Here is a 27,891-nt window from a genome sequence, read left to right on the forward strand (position 1 = left end):
TAATCTATTAATAGTCGTTAATGAATAGTACTATACCCTCCTTTGCACCAAAATATCCGAACTAAGACCCTTAACTCGGAAATTTGTAATCGATGGAGGGTACAATCGGACCGCGCCAATCGTGCCCCCCACCACTTAAGTTTTTATGAAATAGTACCCGAACGATACTAAAATTGCTCCAACGATACCCAACAGTCGTTGTGGATGTTGTCCTTGATGTCCCTGTTGAGTGTGGAACACGTTGATCAGCTTGCCACTCTACCCTCCGGTCACCGGCAAAATCACCATTAACGTGCTTAAACACTCAAATTACACTCGAGGGAGGGTACCCAACCCTTCACCAAAACACACAATCTTTCTATCAGAAACGATATAAATCAATCTGAAACAACAACAAATAGGAAGGTCAGATCACATCTCGTCCGGAAATAACATATAAACTGTCACTTTATGTTTTTTTACTGTTTTTGGTCTTTTTTGGATTTTTTTACTGTTTTTTGTACTTTTTTGTTTTTAAATAAATTTATTTTTGGCTTTTTCTTGGTTATACACTATTTTTGTTTGGTTTTACGCTTTCTCTTTAATTGTTTTTGGTCCTGGGACCTCAGGACAAGCGGGCTCTAGATTTCCCACCTAACCCTCCGGCCCCCGGAATTTTCGGTGTTAACTAAGTTAAAAAGCTAAATTGCACTAGACGGAGGGTACGCACCTTCCCCCTAGTACAACAACGGTCATTAAGGCCTCTAACTCGGGCTTACGCCCGGAGCGGAGGGTACGTCGCTGAAACGCTTGCTGATCATGATGGTTTCATGCCTTTAACAGGCCCACCCAGGAGCGCCATAAAAACGTCTATGTAACATTCGCCCAAATATCACACAGCGACGGAGCGTAGAAAAAGTACCTATCAACGACTGGCAGGCGTCAGTTACCTTAATTCTACTCGTTTTTCACCGTCTCGACCTTGCCAGTTGATTTTCTGGTCTGTTTAGGGCAAAGTAAAAAGTTACCATTTTTAGGCCATCAGTCAAACGACTTTTGATCAGCTTTCGTTTGCATGCGAACACAACCACATAGCTGAGTCTCGGATCCTCAGACTACGTGATTGTCATTAAAAACACGGCTCGAACAACCTATTTTTATATGTTTTTGTGTGACAGTTTTATATTAAATCCATTGGAGATGGATTGACCCTTTCCTTTTTCTATCTACTCATGCTCTGAAATATTAAATAATAACGGTGTTAATTAAGATCTAGGACATTACAGCAGCTGTTATAGTTAGTTTACCCAGTCCCTTCACATATAATAGTCTCTGGGGGACCAAGCCTCCGCTCCCGTGATTTTCTTGAGATAACACTCTTATCTCCTATATTTCGTGTCCCGGGAGGGTTCCGTGGTATTTCTCTTCCCCCCACTGAAGCCTCCGTCTCCACAAATATCTGTCGCTAAGGTCCTTATCGTGTGTTCTTGCCACGATAAGAGGCTCCGTAATTTTTCTGTCTCTGATACAACTGTTCTTCACAATCTATATCGTGGTTCTGATTTTCGTCTTTTTTATTCAAAATGGCCGTCTTTTTTCTATTTCTCAGAAATGTTCTTCTTCCGATCGAAATTTTAAAAATAAAAATTCTAGAACATTCTGACCCTCCGTCGCAACACTTTTCTGTTCATAAGGCCTTTAGTCACTTTTTTTTCTGTCGCGGGAAGGTTATGCTGTGTCATCTGGCAGAATGGCACATCTAGAGACCTAAGTATGGGGACGTTCCTAATTCTAGAGTGGGGGATAATTTAGTAGTAGCCTTTAAGCTGTAACGGGTCGTAGTCTCCTGTCACAAACGAACCGAATTGGCTCCGACTGATTTGAGGTAGAAAAACACAAGAGATAGTGTCCCTGACTCTTGAGCCAATGGTTATAGGGCCTAGTTTTCTTAAGCCTCATGTGTGACTACAGTAGACGAATGTTACAAAACCAAAAATATTTTGGGACTAAATTTTCAGTGTTAACTCCCTGCTCCTAAACTCATCGCGCGTGTTCAAGCCCGGTTTCTCTTTCCTGATATGTATTGCCTCTAGTGTTAGCAATTTTGTTTGGTTGTTTGACCTATCTATAATTTCCCAACTAAGATCTGCGCTATTTCCCTCAAGTTGGCATTGCTGAAGGTGGAGGCCTACCGGTGAGTCTGCTTGTTGTGTTGTGTGTGACGGCCTTCTATCTTGAAATAGGGGGCTAGAAAAGCCCAGTCTTCTGAACGAACTTCAGCGCGTTCTCGGGCGCCGTCTGCAGCAGTTTTAAGTCCGGTTGTTCGCCGAGGTAGGTCTTTCTTTCGGTCTGCTTTCTTTCGGCATGTGAGTCTGCTTTCTTATGTTCCTCAATTCTAGTGGTCAAATGTCGAACAGTTTGTCCGACATAGGTGGAAGTGCATCCACTACATGACAGTTTATAAACCACTCTTGACTTTATAAACCAGTCTCTTCATGGTTTTCCTAGCAATTGATGGTGGTTCATCTCGCTCATACAGTTTTCTCAGAGCTCTATCTATTGCTCTTTCGGTGATGTTAAATAACTTTGATGGATCGGTGGTGTAGAAAAAGACGTTCTATCTTGTATGTGCTTGTTGTGCTACTTTTCGTTTGACTTGATCAAATGTAATTCGTGCTTTGCATGGTGTAATAAAATCTAATCAATTCATGAATACTTTGAATGAAAAGTTTGTGGAAATGAAGAAAACTCTATTAAATTGTAGTTTAATTCCATAAAAAGTATTTACATTTTAGATATACAATTGTCTGGATATTTTAAATATTACTATTTGATTGGCATGAACATTTCATATTTATGTGCGGCTATCGACTAAGTCCATCCGCCAGCTACTTCGACTATGCTTGCTTCCTGGACTCTGTGAGTAATACATAGGGCTGCTATTTGTTGCAAAATGCTCTTCTGTTACAGTAACTACATTCAGTGTTTGCATTGTCGTGGTGACATTTCTATGTGGGGGTATTTCTTTGTCCTTTGACGCCCTTTCCCGGATAATGATATGCTTTGTTTCTCGGTCTCGATATTTTTCGACTGCGGATACTTCTTTCTGATCAAATTTGGAGCGACGAATAGCCTCTATTTCTTTACTTTTTTCTGCGATAGATTTTTGAGTATCTCGCAGCTTTGCGTCAAGATCACTGAAATCATCCTTGCTATTTCGCTGGCGTATCTGAACAATCGATTTATCAGATGTCGGAATATCTTCGTTTTCCGAGTCTTCTTCGGTGCTAGAGTTTTCGGACTCATTGTCTGGTTGTGTTTCGGATATTTCATAAACGAAATAACGATCATATTTGGGCTCGCTCTCACTCTTTTTGCATTCTTTTTGGTAGTTTTGTAATAGATCGCTTATTTGGTGTTCCAATGACATCAATTCGCGCTTGATTTTAAGCTCAAGTTCAGTCGGACTGGATGCTTGGTAACTGTAGATACGGACCCGGGAGCTGAAAAAAGTTTAATACATCCAATTAAGTCCATAAACTTGCATATTAGCAATGGGGTCTAAATTTAAATGAACTGTTAAAATCGTAGGCAAAAGAATAAAGAAAATTTTTTTGCAACATAAAAAGGATAAGGGCTACACAAACGCCATTCATTTCTGTTTCATATCTAATAAATGGAAAAGAAAAGAAAAAACGTTCGGTCGAAGTATCGAGATCCATTTATTCTTAAAAGAATCAAAAATTTTGCAAATAAACAAACTACCGGTCAGGGCGCGGAAAAGCTCTATGAATTGCTTGCTATAAACTAAGATCAACACGATAGAACAAAATTGAAAAATAAAATTTCAAAAACACTTGAATACTAAAATTTCAAATAACTGCCACAAAAAGGATTTACAGAAAGTTATAACAAAACTCATGAGAGCTCAAAGCTGGATCATTACAAAAATGGACTACGATAAAAAAATGCCCGTTATTGAATAAAAAAAACTAAAGCTCCAATTTTTCAAAAAGTTTCAGCCAAAGAACAACAATCTTGAATCTCGTGCGACACTCGCCACATACATTCGTAGACAAAACAGCCAGAGCAAAATGGCAAAATTATTTTGACTTAATAAAACAATACACTGTTCCATCACCTCGAATCGATTTCAAGCGAAATTACTTGCAATGAAAACACGCAACACTAATGTAAACTAATTCCACGCACTTCCAGAAAAAAATGAGAATCAATGCATTCGAAAAAACTGAAAAATCAATGCAGGAAAGTTTTTCTAACAGAAAGTTTCTTTAAAAAGTTTTTTTTTCTGCTAACAGAGTTTTTGGCGTAAAATTGGAAACTCATCAATTATATGCACCATCTTGCAAATGAGGGGAAAAAGTACTTCAAAAAACTATGAAAAAACGTTTTTGAACTAAGTCACCCTGTAAGTAAGCCGACAAAAATTGACACGCAATCAATTAAAGCCGGCATAAAAATCAATTTATATCTAAAAATATTTTTAGCTATAGACCCTGTATCGCTTCAGTAGCTCTAGACCTAGAAGTACAGCTGCTAAAGGTTCAACTTGGCTAGAACTGGAAAGCTTAAAATTGGAGATACTCCGAACAAAGTTATTTACATCAACACGCCTGAGGCAGTATTCAACTGGTTTGGTCTGAAACGACCTGCGAGTGAAGTATGCCCGATATCGCAACCACTGATGCATCCGTGTCCAGCACGAACATTCCCTTCTCTGTTGGCATGCCGAGGACCGGTGCCTCGCAAAGTTCACGCTTGATGTTTTCAAATGAAACTTGTGCCTCATCAGTCCAGGTGAACTTTTTGCCCTTGTTTCTCATCAGCCTCTGCATGGGGTATATCTTGTCAGCATACCCCTTGATGAACTCTCGATAATAATTTGCGAATCCCAGAAAACTCATCAGCTGTGTATCTGTCTTAGGTGCCTTCCAGGTCAGCACTGCTTCAACCGCTTCGGGATCTGGTCTCACTCCATGTTTGTCAACCAGGCGGCCCAGATACTTTATGGAATCCCTGAGGATTTCACACTTAGAGGGTTTGCATTTCAGACCCGCCTGCTTCATGCAAGAAAACACCTCCTCCAACCTTTCTATGTGGTCTTCCAAGGTTGGTGTTGCAATCACGACATCATCGACATAACACATAATGAGATTCCCGTATTTCTTAGTGACGCTCGTGAGTGCCTGGGCCATCAGTCGCTGGAATGTGGCCGTCGCGTTGCACAATCCGAATGGCATCCTCTTCCACTGGAACAGTCCCAGCTCACACGCGAAACCTGTTTTCTCTCGATCTTGCTTTCTGAGTGGCACTTGCCAGAATGCGGAGCCCAAATCCAACGTCGTGAAGAACTTAGCGTCTCCCAGCTTGGATAGGCTCTCATCGATGCGGGGAATCGGGTATGCGTCCTTTATAGTCACTGCGTTCAGATAACGGAAATCACAACAAAATCTGAGTTGTCCCCCTTTCTTTTTCGCCATGACCACGTCACAAGCCCATGGGGACTTCGACGGCTCAATCATGTCGTACTCCATTAACATTTCAATTTCCTTCCTACACGCTTCTGACTTGTTTGGGGTCATTCTTCTCGCCCCTTCCCTATGAGGTACCGAGCCCTCTTCTATCTCAATCTCGTGCTCTACAAAATTGCAACAACCTATATCGGCCTTATGTTTTGAAAAAACGTCTGCGTTCCGATCTAGCACCGCCCTGAGCGAATCTAGTTCCTTGTCAGATATTTTACCCCTCAGATGTTCTATCTCAGGTAGGACAGGCCTATTCGCTGCTAACTCTGCTTCCGTCGGCCTCTCAGGAAAGTTGGAACAACTAGACAGCCCATCATCTGTTTCCGACTTCATTGAAAACAATTTCCTAGAAGATTTCAATTCAATTACTCTTTTCATTATACATTCTTGGTTCGCATGTAATGGACATTTAGTTACATCAAACTTCTTCAAGTTCTCCACACTCAGAAAGTCTGTGTTCAGAGGCAAAGCGTAGCCAAGTTTCTTTCCCCTCTGTATTGTCACTGTTGTTGCTTCTGTGTTCAATAACACACTCACACACAGTCCGCTCTGAGTGAGTGAGAAGCTTCTTCCTAAAATATCCGAGCTTTTACTGTTTGGATTTGGTACCAGACACACCTGTCTGTCATTGCTGAGTTCATTCAAGTTCCTCATCCTAAACGTCGCTACTACGGCTTGGTTCGGTTTTAATCTAACTTTTCGATCCAGAAAAATCGGCACCTTGGCCTGATTAATTAAGATCTTATTAAGGGGTCTTTTCTCATACTTTCTTTCAGGATCCTTGATCCTAATCAATCCGTCATTGAGATCGATCGTGACGTCAAAGTTGCGAACGAAATCCCTTCCTAGGATGAACTGGTCGGATTCATCCAAATTCTCTACTACTAGGAAGCTCATCCAAAGATGTCTCCCTCCGAGCTGCAGTGAGATGATCGGAGTTCGTCCGGCGACATAGATCGCTCCCTGATTGGCAGCTGCCAACCTGATTTTTGTCGGTATGAGATCCGACCTATCAAAACCCATGTCGGTCCAAGTATTGACTGGCATGACACTAACTACTGCTCCCGTGTCTAGCAGTCCCTTTACTGAAAGTTGTCTGCCTTGCACGTCCAGAACGTGTGCGGCCAGATCTGCCTCGCAACCAATATGCACAGCATCCTGTTCGAGCATCGCGTTGTGTCCGATTCGTCTGACCTTCAGCTCCTCTTGACCAATGTATATACGGCCAACCTGATCGTTCGCATCAGTTATGTGAGCTTTCGTGTAGATATTGATGCCATCCACGTTCATCAGAATCGGGTAAGGGCCATGGACATCGATATAATGTCCGTCCACTTTCATCAGCCTCGGACCTCCCGTTGTGAGCAGCGCTCGCACTGCCCTGGAATCCAGTTTGGGATCCTTCTCCTTCAGGTAGTCGGCATAGATGTCTAGGTGGACCAGTGTAATCTCGGATGGCTCGCTCAGGTTCTTGACCACCTGGTGCCCTGCGACTGAGATGATAGACATTATTTTGGTCCCTGCCTTCGTCATGCCGAAAGTCTTGCCAGATATAACGTTCAGTTTTAGTCCCTGTTTCTTGGGCTCTTTTTCATCTTCTGCTCTTGTCGTCTTACTCAGGACATTAAGACTTTCCCGAAGATATGTGCTCTCCAGCTCCGACCTTACCCATTGCTCCACTTCTTTCGTGGCAAGGTCCTGTTTGACATTCTGCAGAGCTGTCCTTGCCGCCAGGCCGTAATCCACCTTGAGTGGGCTAGACGACTCTGTTTCGAGGTTCGAGGCTACCCCCTCGTCAGGCCATGTTTTAACCTTTTTAGTCGTGAAAGTGCTCGGTGTCGTCTCCTTTCTCCGAGATTCAGCCTCGTTCATCAGACGTGCTCGACTGGCCTTGACACCCGAAAGCGCCTCATCGTGGCGGGGATGTTTCGCGTCCGCTACCGCGTCCCAAAATTGAGTACAATCCGACTTGAAGTGTCCCTCCAAATTACAGAAGAAACACCTCGGACCATATTTCATGATGAGCCCTCTCACGTACTCTTCATGATCCTCGTCGGTCGCGTCAGCGTCCTCAAGAAAGTGGCCTATGGCCTTCATGTTCTGTTTGTATGCAGAACACGCAGAAACGTGATGGTCCATCGAACCACAATTCGCGCACGACCTCCTCTTGTCCATGTCATCGCGAGGTTTGTACCAACTGGAATTCGCACCAGTGTTTGTCCCGCTATAGTTGCCATAATTGCTGTAACGGTTTTGCGCCCTCGGTTTTATGAGTAAATACTCGCGTGACTTCATACGCAAGTCGTCGGGCGTGGGTACCTGGTCAAGCGACAGGGTGAAATGAGTGGCCAACATCGTCTTCAGCTCCTCACTCCTTACTCCATCCATAAACTTCGAAGCAATCGCCAAGTTTCGCTCGGATATTCTCTCATCCGGGTTGCTTCTCCTCCTGAGCAATTCAAGGTCGTCCAAGAATTTATCTATTGATTCTTCATCTCTCTGACGCCTCTTCTCGAACTTCACCATAGCCTGGTGCCCTTGTACTCCAGAGCCGAAACGATTCAGCAGGATGTCGAATATCTTGCGAGCGCTGTCTCTCTCATTGGCTCTTTTCGCCATTACACAATTTAATGCAGTACCCTCCAGGTTGCTTGTCAGCGCGCTGCACTCTTGTTTCTTGGAGAGATTCTCTTCCTCAAAGTGTAACTTCATCACCTCTATCCAAGTATCAATGCAGCCGTCTGACTCGTCTTTATATGACTTCGGCTTTTTCAGTGTTCTTCTTGACCTCTCTCCTCTCTCGGTTGACTTCGAGAGCTTGGTGATGAATGTTTCGAGAGATCTGTTCAGAGGCTCAAACATCGAGGCATACATTGTTGTGTCTTGTGAGACTGTAGTCAGATCTGGTACTGAACTGACTTGTGGCACGGTTGGCAATCTTGTCTCCGGGGTGGCATCTGCCTCCGGTGGGACTGGATTTGTCCAGCCAGGCCTCTGCGGGGCTGCCCTTGGCCGCTCCTTGTTTCTATGTTCGTAGTTCGTTCTCGAGCCTTGCTGGGCTCTGGCACTGTTGCCCGTACCATCTCCAACATTCGCATGGCGTGAGCGCTCCCTTGAGTTGGAATGCTCCTGCCAACTATTCCCATTCAGGATCGCGTCAAGCTTCCGCATCATCAAGTCAGATTTGGCGTCCAACCTCCTTTCCAGGCCAGTCATCGTTTGGGCGTAGGTATTATCATGATCATTCAACAATCGCTCGATCTCTCTTGTCATCCTAGCCTCTCTTTCCTCTGACTCTTTGTTTGCCTGTGCCAGGCTCTCGGCCAGGCATTGATCGGTGTCACGAATCAATTGAGCCTGATCAAACCTCGCCTGCGACTTCACGTGCGTTAGCTCATCTTTCAAATTCTCTCGACCATGGTGAGCTCTCTCGTCAACTTGATCTATCCTCTTAGTCATGTCTCGCCTCAATTCATCCAGGCCATTCATCACACCAGCGAACATATCACTTATGTCACCAGCTGCCCCCAATGGCGGGGTTAGCCCCAGAGAAGACGAGGTCAACTGTGGCTGTAGCCTAGTACTTGATGACGCACCGCCCTTTTGCTTGTGCATTGACGTCATCAGTCTGTCAAACGTTGATGATGCTCCCATCGTTATCCCCTCTGACATAGGCCTGGTCGGCGAGGCAGAAGACGCCTCCCTGCTCATGTCGTTCCTTGGGCACGGTGTGAAGTTCACATCCGGATGGGTTATCTCCGGGTAGTCATCACTGGAAGTCAAACCTACAGTTGGTAGTGACGCCATGCGTTCGTCGTACAAGGACTTCCAACTCTTCTTGGCCTTCGAGAACGTCTGCTCTTCACCCGGACTCATACTCGACATCATCGCGTTGTTACTCTGTTTGGCCAAGGATGAGTGTGCACTTGTCAGATGTGAAGGTTCCTTTCTCCATTTATAGCTCTTAGTCTCTGATTTGGACATTCCCCTGTACAACACTTCCTCCCGAGGTTCGACCTCGGGACGCTCCGAGGTCTCCTCTGTCCTCTCGGCTTCCTCCCGTTCGAGGACCTCGTCTGACTCAAAGTCGGGTCGAATGAGCGTTCGCTCCCCTTCGTCAAAGAGATCCACCAGCGTTTCGCTCGCAGGCTCGGCCTCGGTGCTCCGTCTTTGATTGCCATCGAGGTTTTTCTCGCTCCTTAGTTTCATTTCGCTCACTGAAAGATCAGGTTGACCCTTAGTCGATTCGTCTTCAGCAAACGCGTCGGAAGCGCTGCTAAACGAGGTTTGGCTACGCCTAGTTCTAAACTTCCGCGTGCTTCCCTTGCTTAGCCTGGGAATTTTAGGAGTCGATCCTAGCGAGTCCCTGCGCTGCATAGTTTTTATCAAAATGAAAGTATTCGTAATTTGATGGCAATGCAAACGTACCACAAACAAGATTCAGTTAAATCACTTAACGCTGCCTATTCGATTCCGTCAGTATCAAAATGTCTCTTAGATCTCTCACGACTAAATTAGTGACTCAGCTAAAGTTACACACAGGGTCTACCCAGTATTGATATAATGCTAACTCAACCCGGTTGTATAATATAACAGTAACACTAAGTTTCCACGAGATATAATCGGTACACAAAACACAATCGATAATCAGATAAGAATATCCTACAGGTGACAGCGACCTTTTGTCAGTATCAATTTATCGCCACACAATTTATCAAGTCACTGCTTTGTTAAAATTAAACAATCTTCGATAAAAAGCAGTGATGATTCAGAAATAGATAAATAAAACTTAGTCTTAAAGAAAAAGACTTCCCCCAATCGGAACGATCCGAAAGAACGAAGCCCAGGACACAGTCTTCTCAAGTGGGTGTGTATTTGCCTAATACACCCACCGAGGTCTTCTTTTGGGTGTCCTGCGATTGCCCGAGCTGTCCTACTAAGTAGCTCAAGGCAACCTCTTGGTCGAAAATTCGTCAAATCTATGAAAAAGCTCTCCCACACTCGGACTGCTCCAAGTGCACGAGAGTAGGGAACAATTCTTCTTCTCAAGTGGGTGTGTATTTGCTTAATACACCCACCGAGGTCTTCCTTTATTTGTTCCCGGATTGCCCGAACTTTCCTATTAAGTAGCTCAAGGCAACCACTCAACCAAAATCACAATCAAAAAAAAAATCTTGTTCGGGTACTTCTAATACACCCAATATAGAATCCAAAGTTGATCACGAATTTCCGGGTCAGAATGGGTTCTTATGACCCTGATAAGCACGCCTAATATCCTAATATGATCCTAATTAAATGGATATTTTCCGTTTCCCAAATTGCCACAGAAGGTTTACTCAAGTCTCTTACAAGGAGGGTCGCTAGAAGGTTTAAGACACTCCGGAGGGTTACCTCGGAGGGTACCTCAATCACTCAAGTTACTTAGGAGGGTATCTTAATCACCCAAGTTACTTCGGAGGGTCCCCCTAAATTTACTAAGGAGGGTCAATAAGATGCTTAATACGCTCCGGAGGGTCACTTCGGAGGGTACCTCCAAAATTTTCAAATTTTCTGATCTCACTTGGAAGGTTCTCCTACTAGCTTCAAAAAGCGTCAAAATAAGCTAAGTGTTCTAGGGGGTGCTGTTTCAACTTCTTAGGGTGATCTCGTGGAAATTTTCCACTAAGGAGGGTTGCTAAACGGTTTAGCTGACTCCGGAGGGTCACTTCGGAGGGTTCCCCCAAAATCAAGAAAAAGGGTTAAGTCACCGCAGTAAAGCCTCTGAAAGCGGTCTACCTGACTTAAAACTAGGTTGGCTGACACGGTCAACCTTCCCAGTTGAATAAAAGGATGTTTTGATAAAATTTTCTGCCGCTCGGAGGGTTGCCCGTTACTTGGACCCTCCGAACCAACAAATTCTAAAAAATTTTTCTTTTCCGAAATAATCAACCCAAAAACGGTTGCGATTCGGAAAAGTGGTCAAAAACGTCGACTTATGGTACCAAAATTATCCCGATCGGATAACTAGTCTTTGAGAAATCGCCAAAAACGCGTTCGTCAAAATGGCCTTTTTCACCACCTGTATAGGATCTGAAAGACTTTTTTCGCAATTCCGGTCGAAAGTGCCTAAAAATACTTGAAATGAGCGTAGTAGCCCTGTACGGCACTGGAATAATGCAAAAAACCGGACCAAAATTGGTTTAGAAACAAAAATTTGGCCAAAAACTATCAAATTTGGACCCTCCGATTCCTTCCTTTTCCAAACCTTAAGTCGTTAGCTCTATCCACGGAGCTACTCGGAGGGTTACCCAAAAATTTCTCTAGTAACCGAGCACGTTATGCTAGCACGCTCCTAACGCAAAAAATTTTATTGCTCTAACTCTAAAAACTCAAAAACTCGATCTCCAAAACAGACTGACAAAATACAGAAAATTATCAAAATTTTGGTCGAAAAATTTTCGTTTTTCTAACTTCTGCTGAATCTTTGCTCACGCGGTTTCTTTAATAAAGGGGATCGAACTACGTAGCTACTCTCTATATAAAAGCTTTTTGTCTATCGGAAACGCTCGGATATCCGAAAATTTGGGGTCTACAATTTGGTCGAAAATTGGTAATTTTCGACAAAAAATGGGTGTTTTTTGGGTCTAAACAGGAGATAAGTAATATATAATAAGGATAATAATCTATTAATAGTCGTTAATGAATAGTACTATACCCTCCTTTGCACCAAAATATCCGAACTAAGACCCTTAACTCGGAAATTTGTAATCGATGGAGGGTACAATCGGACCGCGCCAATCGTGCCCCCCACCACTTAAGTTTTTATGAAATAGTACCCGAACGATACTAAAATTGCTCCAACGATACCCAACAGTCGTTGTGGATGTTGTCCTTGATGTCCCTGTTGAGTGTGGAACACGTTGATCAGCTTGCCACTCTACCCTCCGGTCACCGGCAAAATCACCATTAACGTGCTTAAACACTCAAATTACACTCGAGGGAGGGTACCCAACCCTTCACCAAAACACACAATCTTTCTATCAGAAACGATATAAATCAATCTGAAACAACAACAAATAGGAAGGTCAGATCACATCTCGTCCGGAAATAACATATAAACTGTCACTTTATGTTTTTTTACTGTTTTTGGTCTTTTTTGGATTTTTTTACTGTTTTTTGTACTTTTTTGTTTTTAAATAAATTTATTTTTGGCTTTTTCTTGGTTATACACTATTTTTGTTTGGTTTTACGCTTTCTCTTTAATTGTTTTTGGTCCTGGGACCTCAGGACAAGCGGGCTCTAGATTTCCCACCTAACCCTCCGGCCCCCGGAATTTTCGGTGTTAACTAAGTTAAAAAGCTAAATTGCACTAGACGGAGGGTACGCACCTTCCCCCTAGTACAACAACGGTCATTAAGGCCTCTAACTCGGGCTTACGCCCGGAGCGGAGGGTACGTCGCTGAAACGCTTGCTGATCATGATGGTTTCATGCCTTTAACAGGCCCACCCAGGAGCGCCATAAAAACGTCTATGTAACATTCGCCCAAATATCACACAGCGACGGAGCGTAGAAAAAGTACCTATCAACGACTGGCAGGCGTCAGTTACTTTAATTCTACTCGTTTTTCACCGTCTCGACCTTGCCAGTTGATTTTCTGGTCTGTTTAGGGCAAAGTAAAAAGTTACCATTTTTAGGCCATCAGTCAAACGACTTTTGATCAGCTTTCGTTTGCATGCGAACACAACCACATAGCTGAGTCTCGGATCCTCAGACTACGTGATTGTCATTAAAAACACGGCTCGAACAACCTATTTTTATATGTTTTTGTGTGACAGTTTTATATTAAATCCATTGGAGATGGATTGACCCTTTCCTTTTTCTATCTACTCATGCTCTGAAATATTAAATAATAACGGTGTTAATTAAGATCTAGGACATTACAGCAGCTGTTATAGTTATTTTACCCAGTCCCTTCACATATAATAGTCTCTGGGGGACCAAGCCTCCGCTCCCGTGATTTTCTTGAGATAACACTCTTATCTCCTATATTTCGTGTCCCGGGAGGGTTCCGTGGTATTTCTCTTCCCCCCACTGAAGCCTCCGTCTCCACAAATATCTGTCGCTAAGGTCCTTATCGTGTGTTCTTGCCACGATAAGAGGCTCCGTAATTTTTCTGTCTCTGATACAACTGTTCTTCACAATCTATATCGTGGTTCTGATTTTCGTCTTTTTTATTCAAAATGGCCGTCTTTTTTCTATTTCTCAGAAATGTTCTTCTTCCGATCGAAATTTTAAAAATAAAAATTCTAGAACATTCTGACCCTCCGTCGCAACACTTTTCTGTTCATAAGGCCTTTAGTCACTTTTTTTTCTGTCGCGGGAAGGTTATGCTGTGTCATCTGGCAGAATGGCACATCTAGAGACCTAAGTATGGGGACGTTCCTAATTCTAGAGTGGGGGGATAATTTAGTAGTAGCCTTTAAGCTGTAACGGGTCGTAGTCTCATGTCACAAACGAACCGAATTGGCTCCGACTGATTTGAGGTAGAAAAACACAAGAGATAGTGTCCCTGACTCTTGAGCCAATGGTTATAGGGCCTAGTTTTCTTAAGCCTCATGTGTGACTACAGTAGACGAATGTTACAAAACCAAAAATATTTTGGGACTAAATTTTCAGTGTTAACTCCCTGCTCCTAAACTCATCGCGCGTGTTCAAGCCCGGTTTCTCTTTCCTGATATGTATTGCCTCTAGTGTTAGCAATTTTGTTTGGTTGTTTGACCTATCTATAATTTCCCAACTAAGATCTGCGCTATTTCCCTCAAGTTGGCATTGCTGAAGGTGGAGGCCTACCGGTGAGTCTGCTTGTTGTGTTGTGTGTGACGGCCTTCTATCTTGAAATAGGGGGCTAGAAAAGCCCAGTCTTCTGAACGAACTTCAGCGCGTTCTCGGGCGCCGTCTGCAGCAGTTTTAAGTCCGGTTGTTCGCCGAGGTAGGTCTTTCTTTCGGCCTGCTTTCTTTCGGCCTGTGAGTCTGCTTTCTTATGTTCCTCAATTCTAGTGGTCAAATGTCGAACAGTTTGTCCGACATAGGTGGAAGTGCATCCACTACATGACAGTTTATAAACCACTCTTGACTTTATAAACCAGTCTCTTCATGGTTTTCCTAGCAATTGATGGTGGTTCATCTCGCTCATACAGTTTTCTCAGAGCTCTATCTATTGCTCTTTCGGTGATGTTAAATAACTTTGATGGATCGGTGGTGTAGAAAAAGACGTTCTATCTTGTATGTGCTTGTTGTGCTACTTTTCGTTTGACTTGATCAAATGTAATTCGTGCTTTGCATGGTGTAATAAAATCTAATCAATTCATGAATACTTTGAATGAAAAGTTTGTGGAAATGAAGAAAACTCTATTAAATTGTAGTTTAATTCCATAAAAAGTATTTACATTTTAGATATACAATTGTCTGGATATTTTAAATATTACTATTTGATTGGCATGAACATTTCATATTTATGTGCGGCTATCGACTAAGTCCATCCGCCAGCTACTTCGACTATGCTTGCTTCCTGGACTCTGTGAGTAATACATAGGGCTGCTATTTGTTGCAAAATGCTCTTCTGTTACAGTAACTACATTCAGTGTTTGCATTGTCGTGGTGACATTTCTATGTGGGGGTATTTCTTTGTCCTTTGACGCCCTTTCCCGGATAATGATATGCTTTGTTTCTCGGTCTCGATATTTTTCGACTGCGGATACTTCTTTCTGATCAAATTTGGAGCGACGAATAGCCTCTATTTCTTTACTTTTTTCTGCGATAGATTTTTGAGTATCTCGCAGCTTTGCGTCAAGATCACTGAAATCATCCTTGCTATTTCGCTGGCGTATCTGAACAATCGATTTATCAGATGTCGGAATATCTTCGTTTTCCGAGTCTTCTTCGGTGCTAGAGTTTTCGGACTCATTGTCTGGTTGTGTTTCGGATATTTCATAAACGAAATAACGATCATATTTGGGCTCGCTCTCACTCTTTTTGCATTCTTTTTGGTAGTTTTGTAATAGATCGCTTATTTGGTGTTCCAATGACATCAATTCGCGCTTGATTTTAAGCTCAAGTTCAGTCGGACTGGATGCTTGGTAACTGTAGATACGGACCCGGGAGCTGAAAAAAGTTTAATACATCCAATTAATTCCATAAACTTGCATATTAGCAATGGGGTCTAAATTTAAATGAACTGTTAAAATCGTAGGCAAAAGAATAAAGAAAATTTTTTTGCAACATAAAAAGGATAAGGGCTACACAAACGCCATTCATTTCTGTTTCATATCTAATAAATGGAAAAGAAAAGAAAAAACGTTCGGTCGAAGTATCGAGATCCATTTATTCTTAAAAGAATCAAAAATTTTGCAAATAAACAAACTACCGGTCAGGGCGCGGAAAAGCTCTATGAATTGCTTGCTATAAACTAAGATCAACACGATAGAACAAAATTGAAAAATAAAATTTCAAAAACACTTGAATACTAAAATTTCAAATAACTGCCACAAAAAGGATTTACAGAAAGTTATAACAAAACTCATGAGAGCTCAAAGCTGGATCATTACAAAAATGGACTACGATAAAAAAAATGCCCGTTATTGAATAAAAAAAACTAAAGCTCCAATTTTTCAAAAAGTTTCAGCCAAAGAACAACAATCTTGAATCTCGTGCGACACTCGCCACATACATTCGTAGACAAAACAGCCAGAGCAAAATGGCAAAATTATTTTGACTTAATAAAACAATACACTGTTCCATCACCTCGAATCGATTTCAAGCGAAATTACTTGCAATGAAAACACGCAACACTAATGTAAACTAATTCCACGCACTTCCAGAAAAAAATGAGAATCAATGCATTCGAAAAAACTGAAAAATCAATGCAGGAAAGTTTTCTAACAGAAAGTTTCTTTAAAAAGTTTTTTTTTCTGCTAACAGAGTTTTTGGCGTAAAATTGGAAACTCATCAATTATATGCACCATCTTGCAAATGAGGGGAAAAAGTACTTCAAAAAAACTATGAAAAAACGTTTTTGAACTAAGTCACCCTGTAAGTAAGCCGACAAAAATTGACACGCAATCAATTAAAGCCGGCATAAAAATCAATTTATATCTAAAAATATTTTTAGCTATAGACCCTGTATCGCTTCAGTAGCTCTAGACCTAGAAGTACAGCTGCTAAAGGTTCAACTTGGCTAGAACTGGAAAGCTTAAAATTGGAGATACTCCGAACAAAGTTATTTACATGAAAAAAGACTAGTACACTATTGCAGTACCTTTGCTGATTGCACGAATAATCAAATTACTGTGAAATGTCAATCAGTGACGCAGTTAAAAGTCAGAATCTATTATATATTTAAATGCGGGTTTCACTATCTCGCCATGTTTAAGCTTTTTCAACGTATTATTTTTGCATGTTTAAGCTATATCGTATATTGCAATGTTTAACAATTTTTTTTCGATTTTCCGATTTGATTTAAGATGTTATTTTACCGAGTTTGAATTAAGCAGCCCAATATCGAATTAGGGGCTGCGAATTTGGCCTCCAATTTTGAATGCCCGAATCATTTTAGTTAACGAGATAAGACGATTTTTGAGATTTTTTCAGAAATTTCAAATAAAATAATTTACAAAATTTGAAGTTCCCAACCCTGTAGTTGGGTACTGTCAGAGTACTATCAAGGATTGCGAGTCTTGCCTCCAAATATGACTGCTCAAATCTTTGTAGTTTTCGAGATATGACGTTTTTTGTGATTTTTTCAAAAATTTCAGAAAATTTTAATTCATTATTTTTCAAAGTTTGAAATTCTCAACCTTGTAGTTGGGTGCTGTCAGAGTACTTTAAGGAATTAAAAATCTTGCCTCAAAATATGACTGTTCAAATCCTTGAAGTTTTCGAGATATGACGTATTTTTTTTTTTTTTTTTAAGTTTTCAGAAAACCTAAAATGTTATTATTTTTTGAAAATCTGAAATTTCCAACCCTGTAGTTATGTCCTGTCAGAGTACTCTCAAAGATTGCGAATCTTGCCTCCAAGTATGACTGCTCAATTTTTCGTAGTTTCCAAGATATGACGTTTTTTGTGATTTTTTTAAAAAAATTTTCAGAAAATTTAAATTGTTATTTTTCAAAAATCTGAAATTCCCAACCCTGTGGTTAGGCCCTGTCAGAGTACTCGCAAGGATTGCGAATCTTGCCTCCAAATATAGATGTGACGTTATCGAGATGTGACGTTTTTTGTGATTTTTTCAAAATTTCCCTAAGAAATTATGTACAAAGAAATTCAAAAAAATTTGAAACTACCAAGTCGATGAAGATACAATCTTATTGTAAGTGTACACCCTGGTATCTCAAATCTTACCTCTTGATATGAATGCTCAAATCTTAGGTTTAAAACCTGGGAAACCTAAGTTTTCGAGATGACGCTTTTAAAATGGGAATTAAAAAAATTAAAAAGTTCGAAATTACCAACCCTGTAATTGGGTGCAGTCAGAGTACACTAAAAGTTTGCAGATGTTGTTTCCAATATATGCGGTTTTTCAGGGGTTGTCGAAAAATTTCGAAGCACCGGAGGTGCGATAAACGCTAGTTTCTATTTAAAAAAATAACATTAAAAATGACTTATTCGTTAACTTTTTACTATAGTTGCCTTTTGCGCAATGGTACGTCTTCCATTTTGGCACATACCTTAGGCGCTGCAGTGCAAGTCGTTGGTTGTTCAATTTCTGCTTCAGCTCTTGCTTATCTTTTTCAGTTTCGGTTCGTTCGTCATTCAACTCCATGTTTTTCTGAAACAATTCTTCTTTCAGTTTTTCTCGTTCAGTGAATAATTTCGTGTTCACTGCAAATAAATGCGTGTTTTCTTGAGCCAGCTGTCTCTCAATTATATCTCTAGCCGGAGGTCGATACAAAACTATCTCTCTTGCCTCTTCTTGGCTGTTTCCAGACTTGTCTTTAATCGCTTTGTGACTTTTTCTCAACTGCTGTGACGATTGATTCAAGTTGAATTGAACTCGTTTTGGCACTGTTTTGGAACTTGACGCATGGCTAGAAATGGACATCGTTTCGTTTTCACTGTTCGACTGGCTGACAAGCTCCAGTTGGTTTTCGAGATTTTCTTTTTCAGCATTTACTGAGCTTATTTCATCGAGTAATACTTCATTTTCAACGTTAAGTTCGCTGTTTTGTTTCAGCAATTCCTTAGTCGCTTCTTGTAATTGCACAACGGTTTCAGTGTCGACGCTATCGGCTAGTTTATCAGAAAGATCTTGATTTTTATCGATCAAAGAGTTCATTTGTTCTTGAAGCTCGTTGCTTTTCTTTTCCAAGTTTTTGTTAAATTCGTTTTGCTGCGCTTGAAAATTGTCCTCAAGTTTCGCTTTTTCGTCGGTAAGCAATTCCAGCTGTTCGATCAGAAATAGGTTTTCTTCTTTCAAACCTAAAAAAAATAGATCACTACACTAGAAGTTTTTAGCGTTTTTTTTTGGGTTTATGGCTTATCTATTATAGTTTTTTTATTGCAATAAAATCGAGAATGCCGAATCTGCAATTTACGCTGTGATACTTGCGTGAAAGTGAGTTAAGTTTTATTTTTTTCTACTATTTCTTTTATTTCCAAGGTTTCTTTTTATTTCCAAGGTGTTAACTTAAGTAAGATTACTAACTTGTTATCATTTCGCCCATGGCCTTATTGTCGCCTTTCATCTCCATCAGTTCATTCTGAATAGATTCATAATCTTCAGTTTTGGTCTGGTGTTCTTTCATCAAAGTCAACTCCAGCTCCAGTTTGTTCATCCTCTGCTCATTGGTTAGTTTTTCCTCAAGTAGTTGAAGATTTTCGCCCCGTAAGACGTCAAGTAAGTTGGCGTCTTGCACTTTGTTGGAAGATATTGGAGGCCCAATGGCAAGAGAGTCAGAGTTGTTATCACGTTTCTTCATGCTCTGAAATACAAATAAAATAGATATAGAAGAGTATATAGGATTTTTGATCTAGAAAATGGGTAAAAAAATTATTTTTTGATGAAATAAATCACATCCCCCAAATTAACCAAGTCCAACATAAGTTTGAATGACGTATTGTTGCTTTTCCAGCTTCGATAATGAGTTTCTGTAAAGATTGAATTGTGACTGGCTGCAACCGCTGATGTAAAAAATCTAATTTTTCTGTATGTTGATTTGAGAAATGTTGTATTGAAGCTGATTGTAGACCAGCCATCTCAATGGTTTAAGCTCACCAAAAATGTAACAGGCAAACAAGCAGTTCAGCCATTAGAATAGTTATCCTGTTGGATGATATGAATTTTTATGCTGATTTTCTTCAGTTCAGGATTTTTGATTTACTTTCGGATTTCTTCGACGTGATGTATTCACGTATGAGAAGCCCAGAGCCCAACTTGGCGTCGAGAAAGCTGGAAAACTGGCATTTTTCTTCAAGATCTTAATGCTTCTTAATGTGTTGAATTATTTATTATAAATGAGATGTTTTTTTTCAGTAGTTAACTGTTAGTTTGTTATTTTCGAAAATAACATACAATTCGCCAACCCTGCTTATTACAGCCTTCGAAAAGTTCTCCGGGGACTGTTTAACCCATGATTTTGTATTTTTTCTCAGAAAATGCCCTGCCAAAACTGAGATCTGAGGTTTAATCGAGAAAACGGGTTGTGGGTATTTTCGCTGCATAACCGCCGACGCCCTAATTTTTGTAGAAAAAAGGTATGGTCTCAAAATATATCATTTTTGACCGTTTTTGTGACTTTTTAGAAAGTATCTTCCAAAATTAGAGATTAATAGTTCAATCGAGAGAACAGGTATTAGGAATCCTATAAAAAAACGTCTATACAAAAAATTCGGAAACACGACCAATAGAGCTTTATTATGCTACCTCATTTGACCCCCTGTGAGCTTTCTTTGAGTTGGACAAAATCCGGAAGAAAAAAGGTACTGTAGCCCATAACGCTTTTGCACCTCCTTTAGGAGGAGCTGGTCGGTGCAAAACATCTAAGTTTTAATGTCTGCCTCCTTGTAATTTCTAATTTTTATTGAAAAAGGAAATATTTTTGTGGTTACCTTGACGTATTCATTGTATATCTGCTTATACATATATGCAGGCACGAAATCCCTCTGATAGCTCTCCAGCTTTCCCTCCAACTCCTGCCTCACTTCCCTAGCAGCAAAACAATAAATTAAATAGTTACTAATTTAGTCCAGTTTAATTTGTAAGAAAAAAATACAAGAATAATTAGACAAATTTCAAAGGCGATACTTTTCGACCAATTTTTCGACTTCCTTTTTTAGAACTCTGTTATTTTTTATCTTAAGTGAGCTGATGATATTTCTGTAAGCTTCGAAAGTTTTATGAAACAAACAATTTGATTATTATTAATTTTTTTCCTAAATTAAGTGTTGTCGAATTTTTCTCGTGGTCTTTGTTATTTTAACGCTGTGTTCTTAGAATTTCGTTAATTGAAAAATATCATTTTTTGTTTTTTTCAGCTACTTGACATTTTCTTAAATATCTGTTGCTTGCGTAATTTGTAATTGAATCGCTATTTCCCCTTTTTAAGGGGTTAGTTCAACAGATCGGGACTTTTTGTTCCGACTTTCGATACGAAAGTAACGGAATATTTGTGCTCGGGGTGGGTTTCTTTTTTCTTCAGACAAATTTTGACTTTTTAACTAGCCATTTTTGACTGAATTTTTTTACATCATTCAAAAGGTATTGTTGTACTGAGCTCAAATTTGAAAAGAAATTTTACCTGTGATCATTTTTTGTAAAGTTACGGGGGTTTAAAGATTGCCATTTTGGCCAATTTGGGACAATTAACGCGCGATATATTTCGCGCTATTAACGCGTAAGCGGAGAGTTAATCCATCATAGAAATCGTTCCAAATTGGTTGAAAGAAGCTTATTTGCAATAATTGATTTGTTACTAGGAGCGAAACTTATCGTTTTACACTTTATATGGCGTGTGGAGGGATGATTTTCAGAAAAAAATTTAAATTTTAGAAAAAAAAATCATTTTCTTTTATTACATTTAATTTTTTAATGTTATTACTGTTCCATAAACTTTAAAAGGCAGTCGGAACATTCAGGGCTTCGCCCTGATACGAGCAGTCTTGTTTCTCTTTATTATCAAGTGAAAAGTATTTCACATCATATCCCGCCCAAATATTTTGTTGCACTGTGATTTAAGTTACCGTGCGTGATCCGACTGTCTGTTCAGATAGGCGATCTCGTCAATGAGTTCGAATATCTTCGTTGTCAGTTTCTGGAATGCCTCTTTTATTTCGCAAGTGTTGAGGGCCGTCACGTCTAGGTAGATTGTCTGTGAAGTGCCTGCTGTGTACTGAAATGATAAATTCGTTTTGCTAATAGTGAAGTTTCTCAAAAAGGGTTTCATATATATTAGATATGCGGTTGAATATAATTCAGGTCTAATTTATACTTTACAATTGAAATGGCAAACTTTTTGTTTTCATACCTTAATGAGTGAGTTGAGCATCTCCTCGACCTCTTGCAATGTCTCGTTCTGATTGGTCGAAACTTTGTTGCACTCGTTCACCTGAAATTCCAATACTGATTTCGTAAAATTGTTTTTTTTTTAGATGAAGATCATTTTATCCTAAATAAAGTCAATTGAGCTAAAACTGACATTTACTAGTTTGAAAAAACTGTGTTTCTTTACATGTAATGATTAGTTTTTCTCCTCTCCTTTTATGAGAAGAAAGATAAAGAGGAATTGAAATGTGACGCAGTGGCAGTGGTGCTAGTGTTCAAAGCTTGAAGTTTTATAGTTATTAATAAATCTCCTGGTTATGCCTCTTGATGCTTTACCAAAAAAAGTAAATTGACTCGAACCTTCGACTCCAGTTTGTGTATAATAGTCTGGTATGTCTCCATGGTCCGTTTGAAGTCACTCTCTTTTTCCTTCAGTTTACTGTGCATCTCATTTGTGTATTTCTCGTCCATCTCTTTGCGAAGTAAGTCTAATTCTGTCTTGTGTGTACTTTCCAGATCATCTCGTAAGTTCTCCAGATCCTGAAATATTTCTCTTTTTTTTAGAAAGGCAAAATCAATTAATTGTATTTTGAAAATCGCGACACAAAAATGGGTTGATAGAATATTTAGCTTTTTTTTTGCTGAGAATAAATTTTTGATGTGAAATTTGAACATACTTCTTAAACTGAGCTGAATAAAAAATAGTTTTCGCAATTTAGGTTAAAAGCTAACGGCATAAATGTTAGGTCGAGTGACTTTTGCGGAATAGATTTTGTGTCTGAGGCGTGGGATCTAATCTCTCATGCCGTTTTTTCTAATGTATTCCAAGCTATTGCTGATTTTGTTTTTTCCTTTTTTGTCTGGGTAAATCTTGCAATCCGAAGAAGCAGCAATATAAAAGTGAATAACTAAGAAATGTATAAAAACCGGATTAAGGTGCATATGACCAGCAAGTTTCGAACCCGAAATTAAAAAAATAGATTTAACCTGATCAAAAGCAAATTGGTTGGCCTTAACTGCATAATCTCCATCCGCTTTGGTTCCCACTTGCACTAACTTGATTGAGATTGTTTCAGTAATTCGCCAATTGTAAGTAATGTTCAATTGCAAGGATTTTTTGTAATCCTAATTTTCGTTTTTTTATTGTTTTTGGTTTTGATTTGGTTAATTGTTAACCATAGCGATATTAAAATATACTGTTATGCTAACTCGGAGCAGCATTTTGAGATCCTTCCGGGACCGTTTGCTGTCCTCTCGGGGTAAAAGTAAAGTGAATATTGTGTAAATACACGTTGAACTTATTTTAACTCGTGGTCCGTTGCAATGGTTGCGACAACTCGCAACAATTAATGAATAATTGGTCAACCCTTATTAACTGCAGTCTATATAAGCGATAAACTGGGCCTAGGAAATTAGACGACAAGCAAATTAGACGACCGTAATAAAACGGAATTTAGACGATGATTGTTTGTGAATTTGATTAAGAACTGGGCTAAAAATATTTTTTGTTTGGAATGAAGTTATACAAAAACAAGAGTTATTGACACAAAACTGATCAAAGTTAGTATCGTAAGTTGATTATAAAACATTAAATCGAAAAACTAAATTACATTTTTGAAATACATTAATTATGCTTATGTGTATTATTAACTTGATTTGTCAACTTGATTTGTGGTTGGACAGCCAGTATGTACTCAACCAAAAGTTAATTCAAGTCAGTAAATTTAGATATTGTCTAAATTCCTTTTTTCTGATCGTCTATAGTGCTTGTCGTCTAATTTCCTAACCACGTGACAAGCACTGATTCACGCACATCATATCATTCCACTCGAGCGGAATGTAAGGGCAGTAGAGCGAAGCGGGGCAAGCGTTCTTTTTTACCAATGCTGTGTTGTAAACAAATAGTGAAACTTTGCGATTTGTCTCTTTTCTTAAATGTTGCGAGTTTTTTTGTTGCGAGTTGCAATGGTTGCGATAAGATCAAACGTCAAACTTGTGCAATACCATATGTACCAACTATTCTCACTCACCTTCAAGTGTTTGTGTCTCAAGTCCTTCGTGATCACATTCTTGGCCGCGTCCACCTCTCGCTTCAGCTTCTTCTTAAACGACTCCTGCATCTCCCGCTGTTCACTGTCAAATCTCTCCCTCATTTTCTGCCTCACTTTCTTCTCAACTTCTGAGTCTTGAAGTTTGCCTATCAAATCATCATCATGCGTTTTATTGTAGAAAAAGAAACTTCTCAATGTTTTTTTTGTTTAATTTATTGGTGTTTTTTTATCATAATTAGCTCTTTTTATTCAGTTTGGTTGGTTATTTTTGTTACTTGTATGTTTGAAAATGAAAGTAAAGTTGCTAATTCAAAAATGCAAAGTTCAAATCGAAGTTGCTAATTGAAAAGACTACGACCTTGCTACTTACCAATAGTAAATTCCTGCTCTTTGATTTGGTCAATTTTTTCCTTGAGAGATTGCTTCAGTTGGGTTACTTCGTTGTCTCGATTTTGAATTTCGGCCTCCAAATTGCCTAGTTTTTCTTCTAGCATATTGTTGTCATCTAAAATCATTCATCTTTTGCTGTATTACACAAGCAAACGCTTGATAATAAGAATACACTTTTTGCAACATTACTGGCACAAATTTGAGCTAAACTTTAATGCTTAATATCATTGCCGAGCAATTTGAATGCAGGTGTTTTATCCGCATTATCAGGGCATCTGGTTATTACTATCACTATGAGATAATTCGTTAGCCTTGGAAAGCAGCTAGGAAATTTGGCGATTTGAATCTGGTAGTCGGCTAACTTTTTACTTTCAAGACATATTTACTTATTTTATAGTGTAAACATTTTTTGAGTTTTGACGTTTTTTTTGGTTTTTTTTCGGCTCAAGTTTGGTTTTTCGCGGTTTGACTTGATTTCTTCCCATGATTTTTTTGCAAAGAAGGTAGTTTAGTTGTTAAATAAGACAATTTTTCGAAATTCTCAATGCCATATATCAGCTGAAAATTGTCAGTCAATGAAAATTTTAAACCCCAGCTTCTAACCTTGAATTGTCGAATACTCCTCATTAACAGCGCCCATTAGTTTTTCTTTCTCATGAACTTTCACCATCAATTCATATATCTCGTTTTTCAACTCTTTAATTTCGTTGCGACTTTCGTTCAATTCGGCATCTTTTAAGTCCACATTTGTCTGACTTTCGATCAGTTCTCTTTGTAGATTTTCGGTTCGGTGCTTCAGTTGTTCGTGTGTTTCTGCCAACATTTCTTCCCGGTTGTCAAATTGGTTGTTCAAAGTTTGGATTAGTTCGCATTTCGACTGCAATGATGTGCGTAGATTTTCGTTCTCTTCTGTGACTTCGTTTAAACTGCTTTGAAGGAAGTCTTTTTCGGGGTCGCAGTTCAGGTGAATTGAAGCTTTGGTTTCTGAAATAGTGTTTTGTTTAATTATTTTGGACGATACGTTTTTTTTCATTATTTTTTGGTCAACCGTATTACACATTTTTCAAATTGATGACATCTGATTTCATGTCTAGTTTTTTTAGTAAATTTGCGTTCTAGTTTTTATTGATTAAAAATGCATTCAATATTAGTTTGTCTTTTTTTCAAAGTTGTAATTCGCGACAATTTTTTGGCGACTTTAAGCATTTGCGTAAAATCAAACTGCGCATTTAGATATTTATTTACCTAGGTCTTTCATCGTGTACTGCATATCTGACAATTTGCCCTCTAAGTTCTCTCGTTTTTTGGTTTCCTCGTCCAAAATTTTCTGGAACTCTTTCAATTGTTTTTCCATTCTTTGCTTTTCCAACTCAAGAGCCCTTGTTTTCTTAGCACTAGATCGAGATTCCATTTCGGATTCGTTCAACTTTATTGCGTAATCTTTCAGAAGTTCGTCACGTTCTTTCAGCATCAGTTTCAAAACATCAGCGTCCGATTGCGAATTACCGGCACTTTTTCGAACGTCGTTGACTACATTTCGGTAAATTTGGCTTGATTCGTCTTGACTTTCCGATTCGGTTTCATCCTCGGTGTCGTTTTCTCGTGAATTCGAATTTAAGTTGTCTTGGAAGGTTGACAAAATCGGCATTTTAACAGACTCTTTGATTTCGTTTTTGATTTTAACCGGGCTAATTTTAAACGTAACAGTTTGCTGCGACGGTGGTTGCTGTATATCCCCGTTTGGTAACGATGGTTTTTCAGGTTGTTTTGTATTAATTTCAGCTGCAAGTTTGTTTGCAATGGATGGGAATTTTGTAGGCGCTTCAGGTGATATTTGAGAAGGTTCTACGCCTATTTCACTAATAGTTGAGCTTGATTGTCTCAGCGAACCACTAGTGTAATTGTGGTTTAGCGATTGGGAAGATGAAGTTGTCAGGTTGTACTCCTGTTGTTGTAGTTTCCGTTTGAGGTCGTTGATAGCTTCGTCGTAAGTGGTAGTACGATTGGGGAAGCTCATCTAAAACAAAAAAGTTCCTTGTTGATTAATAGCCACGGGTTATTTTTCCTATCATCTTTTCACCTCAAAACTTTTAGCTACCCAATTGTAACAAGATTTTTGAACTGTATAAAAACTGACCCCAGATTCCTGACTAGAACTGACTGCATACAAATCCAAGGAGCTAGCTAATAGCTCTGATTTACTCGGAAACAAATTTCCCTGAGTTGTAATCGACCCTGCTGCGTCCAAATAAGCTAAACAAGGTTCAGATTGAACCACCAAATGAGAACTTGGGAAATTATATTTCGAAATTAATATAGAATTTGAAGATAACGTTGAAATTCCCGAATCGGTTGAAATATTTTCTACCGATGCTGATTTTTGGAATAATCTCAGCGGCTTTGAATTTTTTGATTTTTCGGGAGAATTTTCAGGGTTTATTTGAGGGGTTTCGTTGTCAGATGAATCGTTTTCAGTGTTTGTGGAAATAGAAAATAAGGAACCTATTATGTTACCCGCTTCGAGTAAACCAGTTAACATAACGAAAATTTATTAGTCATAACCATAAAAATATTTGACATTTTAGATGTTTTGTTTTTGTATCAATTGAAACAGCGTGCGCAGGTCAAGTCTTTAAAATCTGACTTTGTTTTCTTTTGGTGCAAGGATTAGTCTAAAAAATTCAATCATTTGAGTAGCTTTTCTATTGAATGTTATGCCCAAAATTGGCACAAGTACAACCTAAGCGGCTTAAGGTTTTGATTTATTTTCTAAAATAAAAACCATAAATCGCTCTTTTCTATAGAAAAGGTAAATATGATTAAAACATCAAACCGAATAAAAAACGAGTGTTGGAGAAATTTTGTTTATTCAGATGCTCAACTAAATAAAAGTATATTGAAAATTAACAGTGCTTACCTCCGCTTTTTGAAATTTGTTGGAATAAAAATGGTACAAATTTGAATTGCTGGGAATCAATAAATGGTGCTATCAAACAGATGAAAATAGAATGTTTTTGGGTTTGTATACGACAAAAAATGAATTTTAGAGCAACCAGCTATAATGAGAGGAAAAAACAGTTTTCTAATCTGAGTAGATAATGTACATCAAGGATTTTGTGCATCTTATTTTTTACTCCTTCTTTTTTTGTTCTTTTATTGAAATGAATAACGTAAAATCGGCTTGTGGCATAAGCTGCTCAAAATTAAACTCACTTTTTACTGCATTGAGTTAAAATACACCTGCGATTTTCTGTTTTAAATTATTCAAGTATATCGCTATATAAAAGCAGCCATTGCTAAAATTGAAATGTTAAAACATTGAATTTGGCGTCTGTTCCGTTTAACCTTTTTATTAAATTAAAAATGTCGTACGCTACGTTTTTCTTTCTTCGCAGGATTTTTCTTTTA

At 39.2% G+C, this 27,891-nt stretch overlaps 3 protein-coding genes across 4 annotated transcripts in view; all 3 read right to left on the minus strand.

Moving 5' to 3' along the window:
* The window catches only part of LOC134855194 (dnaJ homolog subfamily C member 10-like), a 434,156-nt gene that overhangs the window by 308,065 nt on the left and 98,200 nt on the right, over positions 1-27,891 (minus strand). The gene's annotated exons all lie outside the window — the stretch shown is intronic.
* Positions 1-27,891, minus strand: part of LOC134855193 (dnaJ homolog subfamily B member 9-like) — a 427,207-nt gene that overhangs the window by 301,109 nt on the left and 98,207 nt on the right. The window lies entirely within an intron of this gene.
* Positions 14,954-27,681, minus strand: LOC134855411 (putative leucine-rich repeat-containing protein DDB_G0290503). Of its 2 annotated transcripts, none has more exons than XM_063871925.1 (12): positions 27,401-27,681; positions 25,729-26,500; positions 25,087-25,467; positions 24,464-24,598; positions 24,073-24,239; positions 22,403-22,582; positions 22,026-22,106; positions 21,742-21,890; positions 20,611-20,707; positions 19,208-19,484; positions 18,231-18,981; positions 14,954-15,666 (listed from the first exon to the last, which is right to left on the minus strand). In XM_063871925.1, exons 2-12 carry the CDS (start codon positions 26,498-26,500, stop codon positions 15,018-15,020), a joined length of 3,639 nt encoding a protein of 1,212 aa, XP_063727995.1. In that variant the 5' UTR covers positions 27,401-27,681; the 3' UTR covers positions 14,954-15,017. The 2 variants fall into 2 exon arrangements, with proteins under 2 accessions (XP_063727995.1, XP_063727993.1); XM_063871923.1 differs by lacking the exon at positions 27,401-27,681 and adding an exon at positions 26,621-27,359.

The sequence above is a fragment of the Symsagittifera roscoffensis genome, chromosome 10 (assembly GCF_963678635.1).
Source record: "Symsagittifera roscoffensis chromosome 10, txSymRosc1.1, whole genome shotgun sequence".
Taxonomy (NCBI): domain Eukaryota; kingdom Metazoa; phylum Xenacoelomorpha; order Acoela; family Convolutidae; genus Symsagittifera; species Symsagittifera roscoffensis.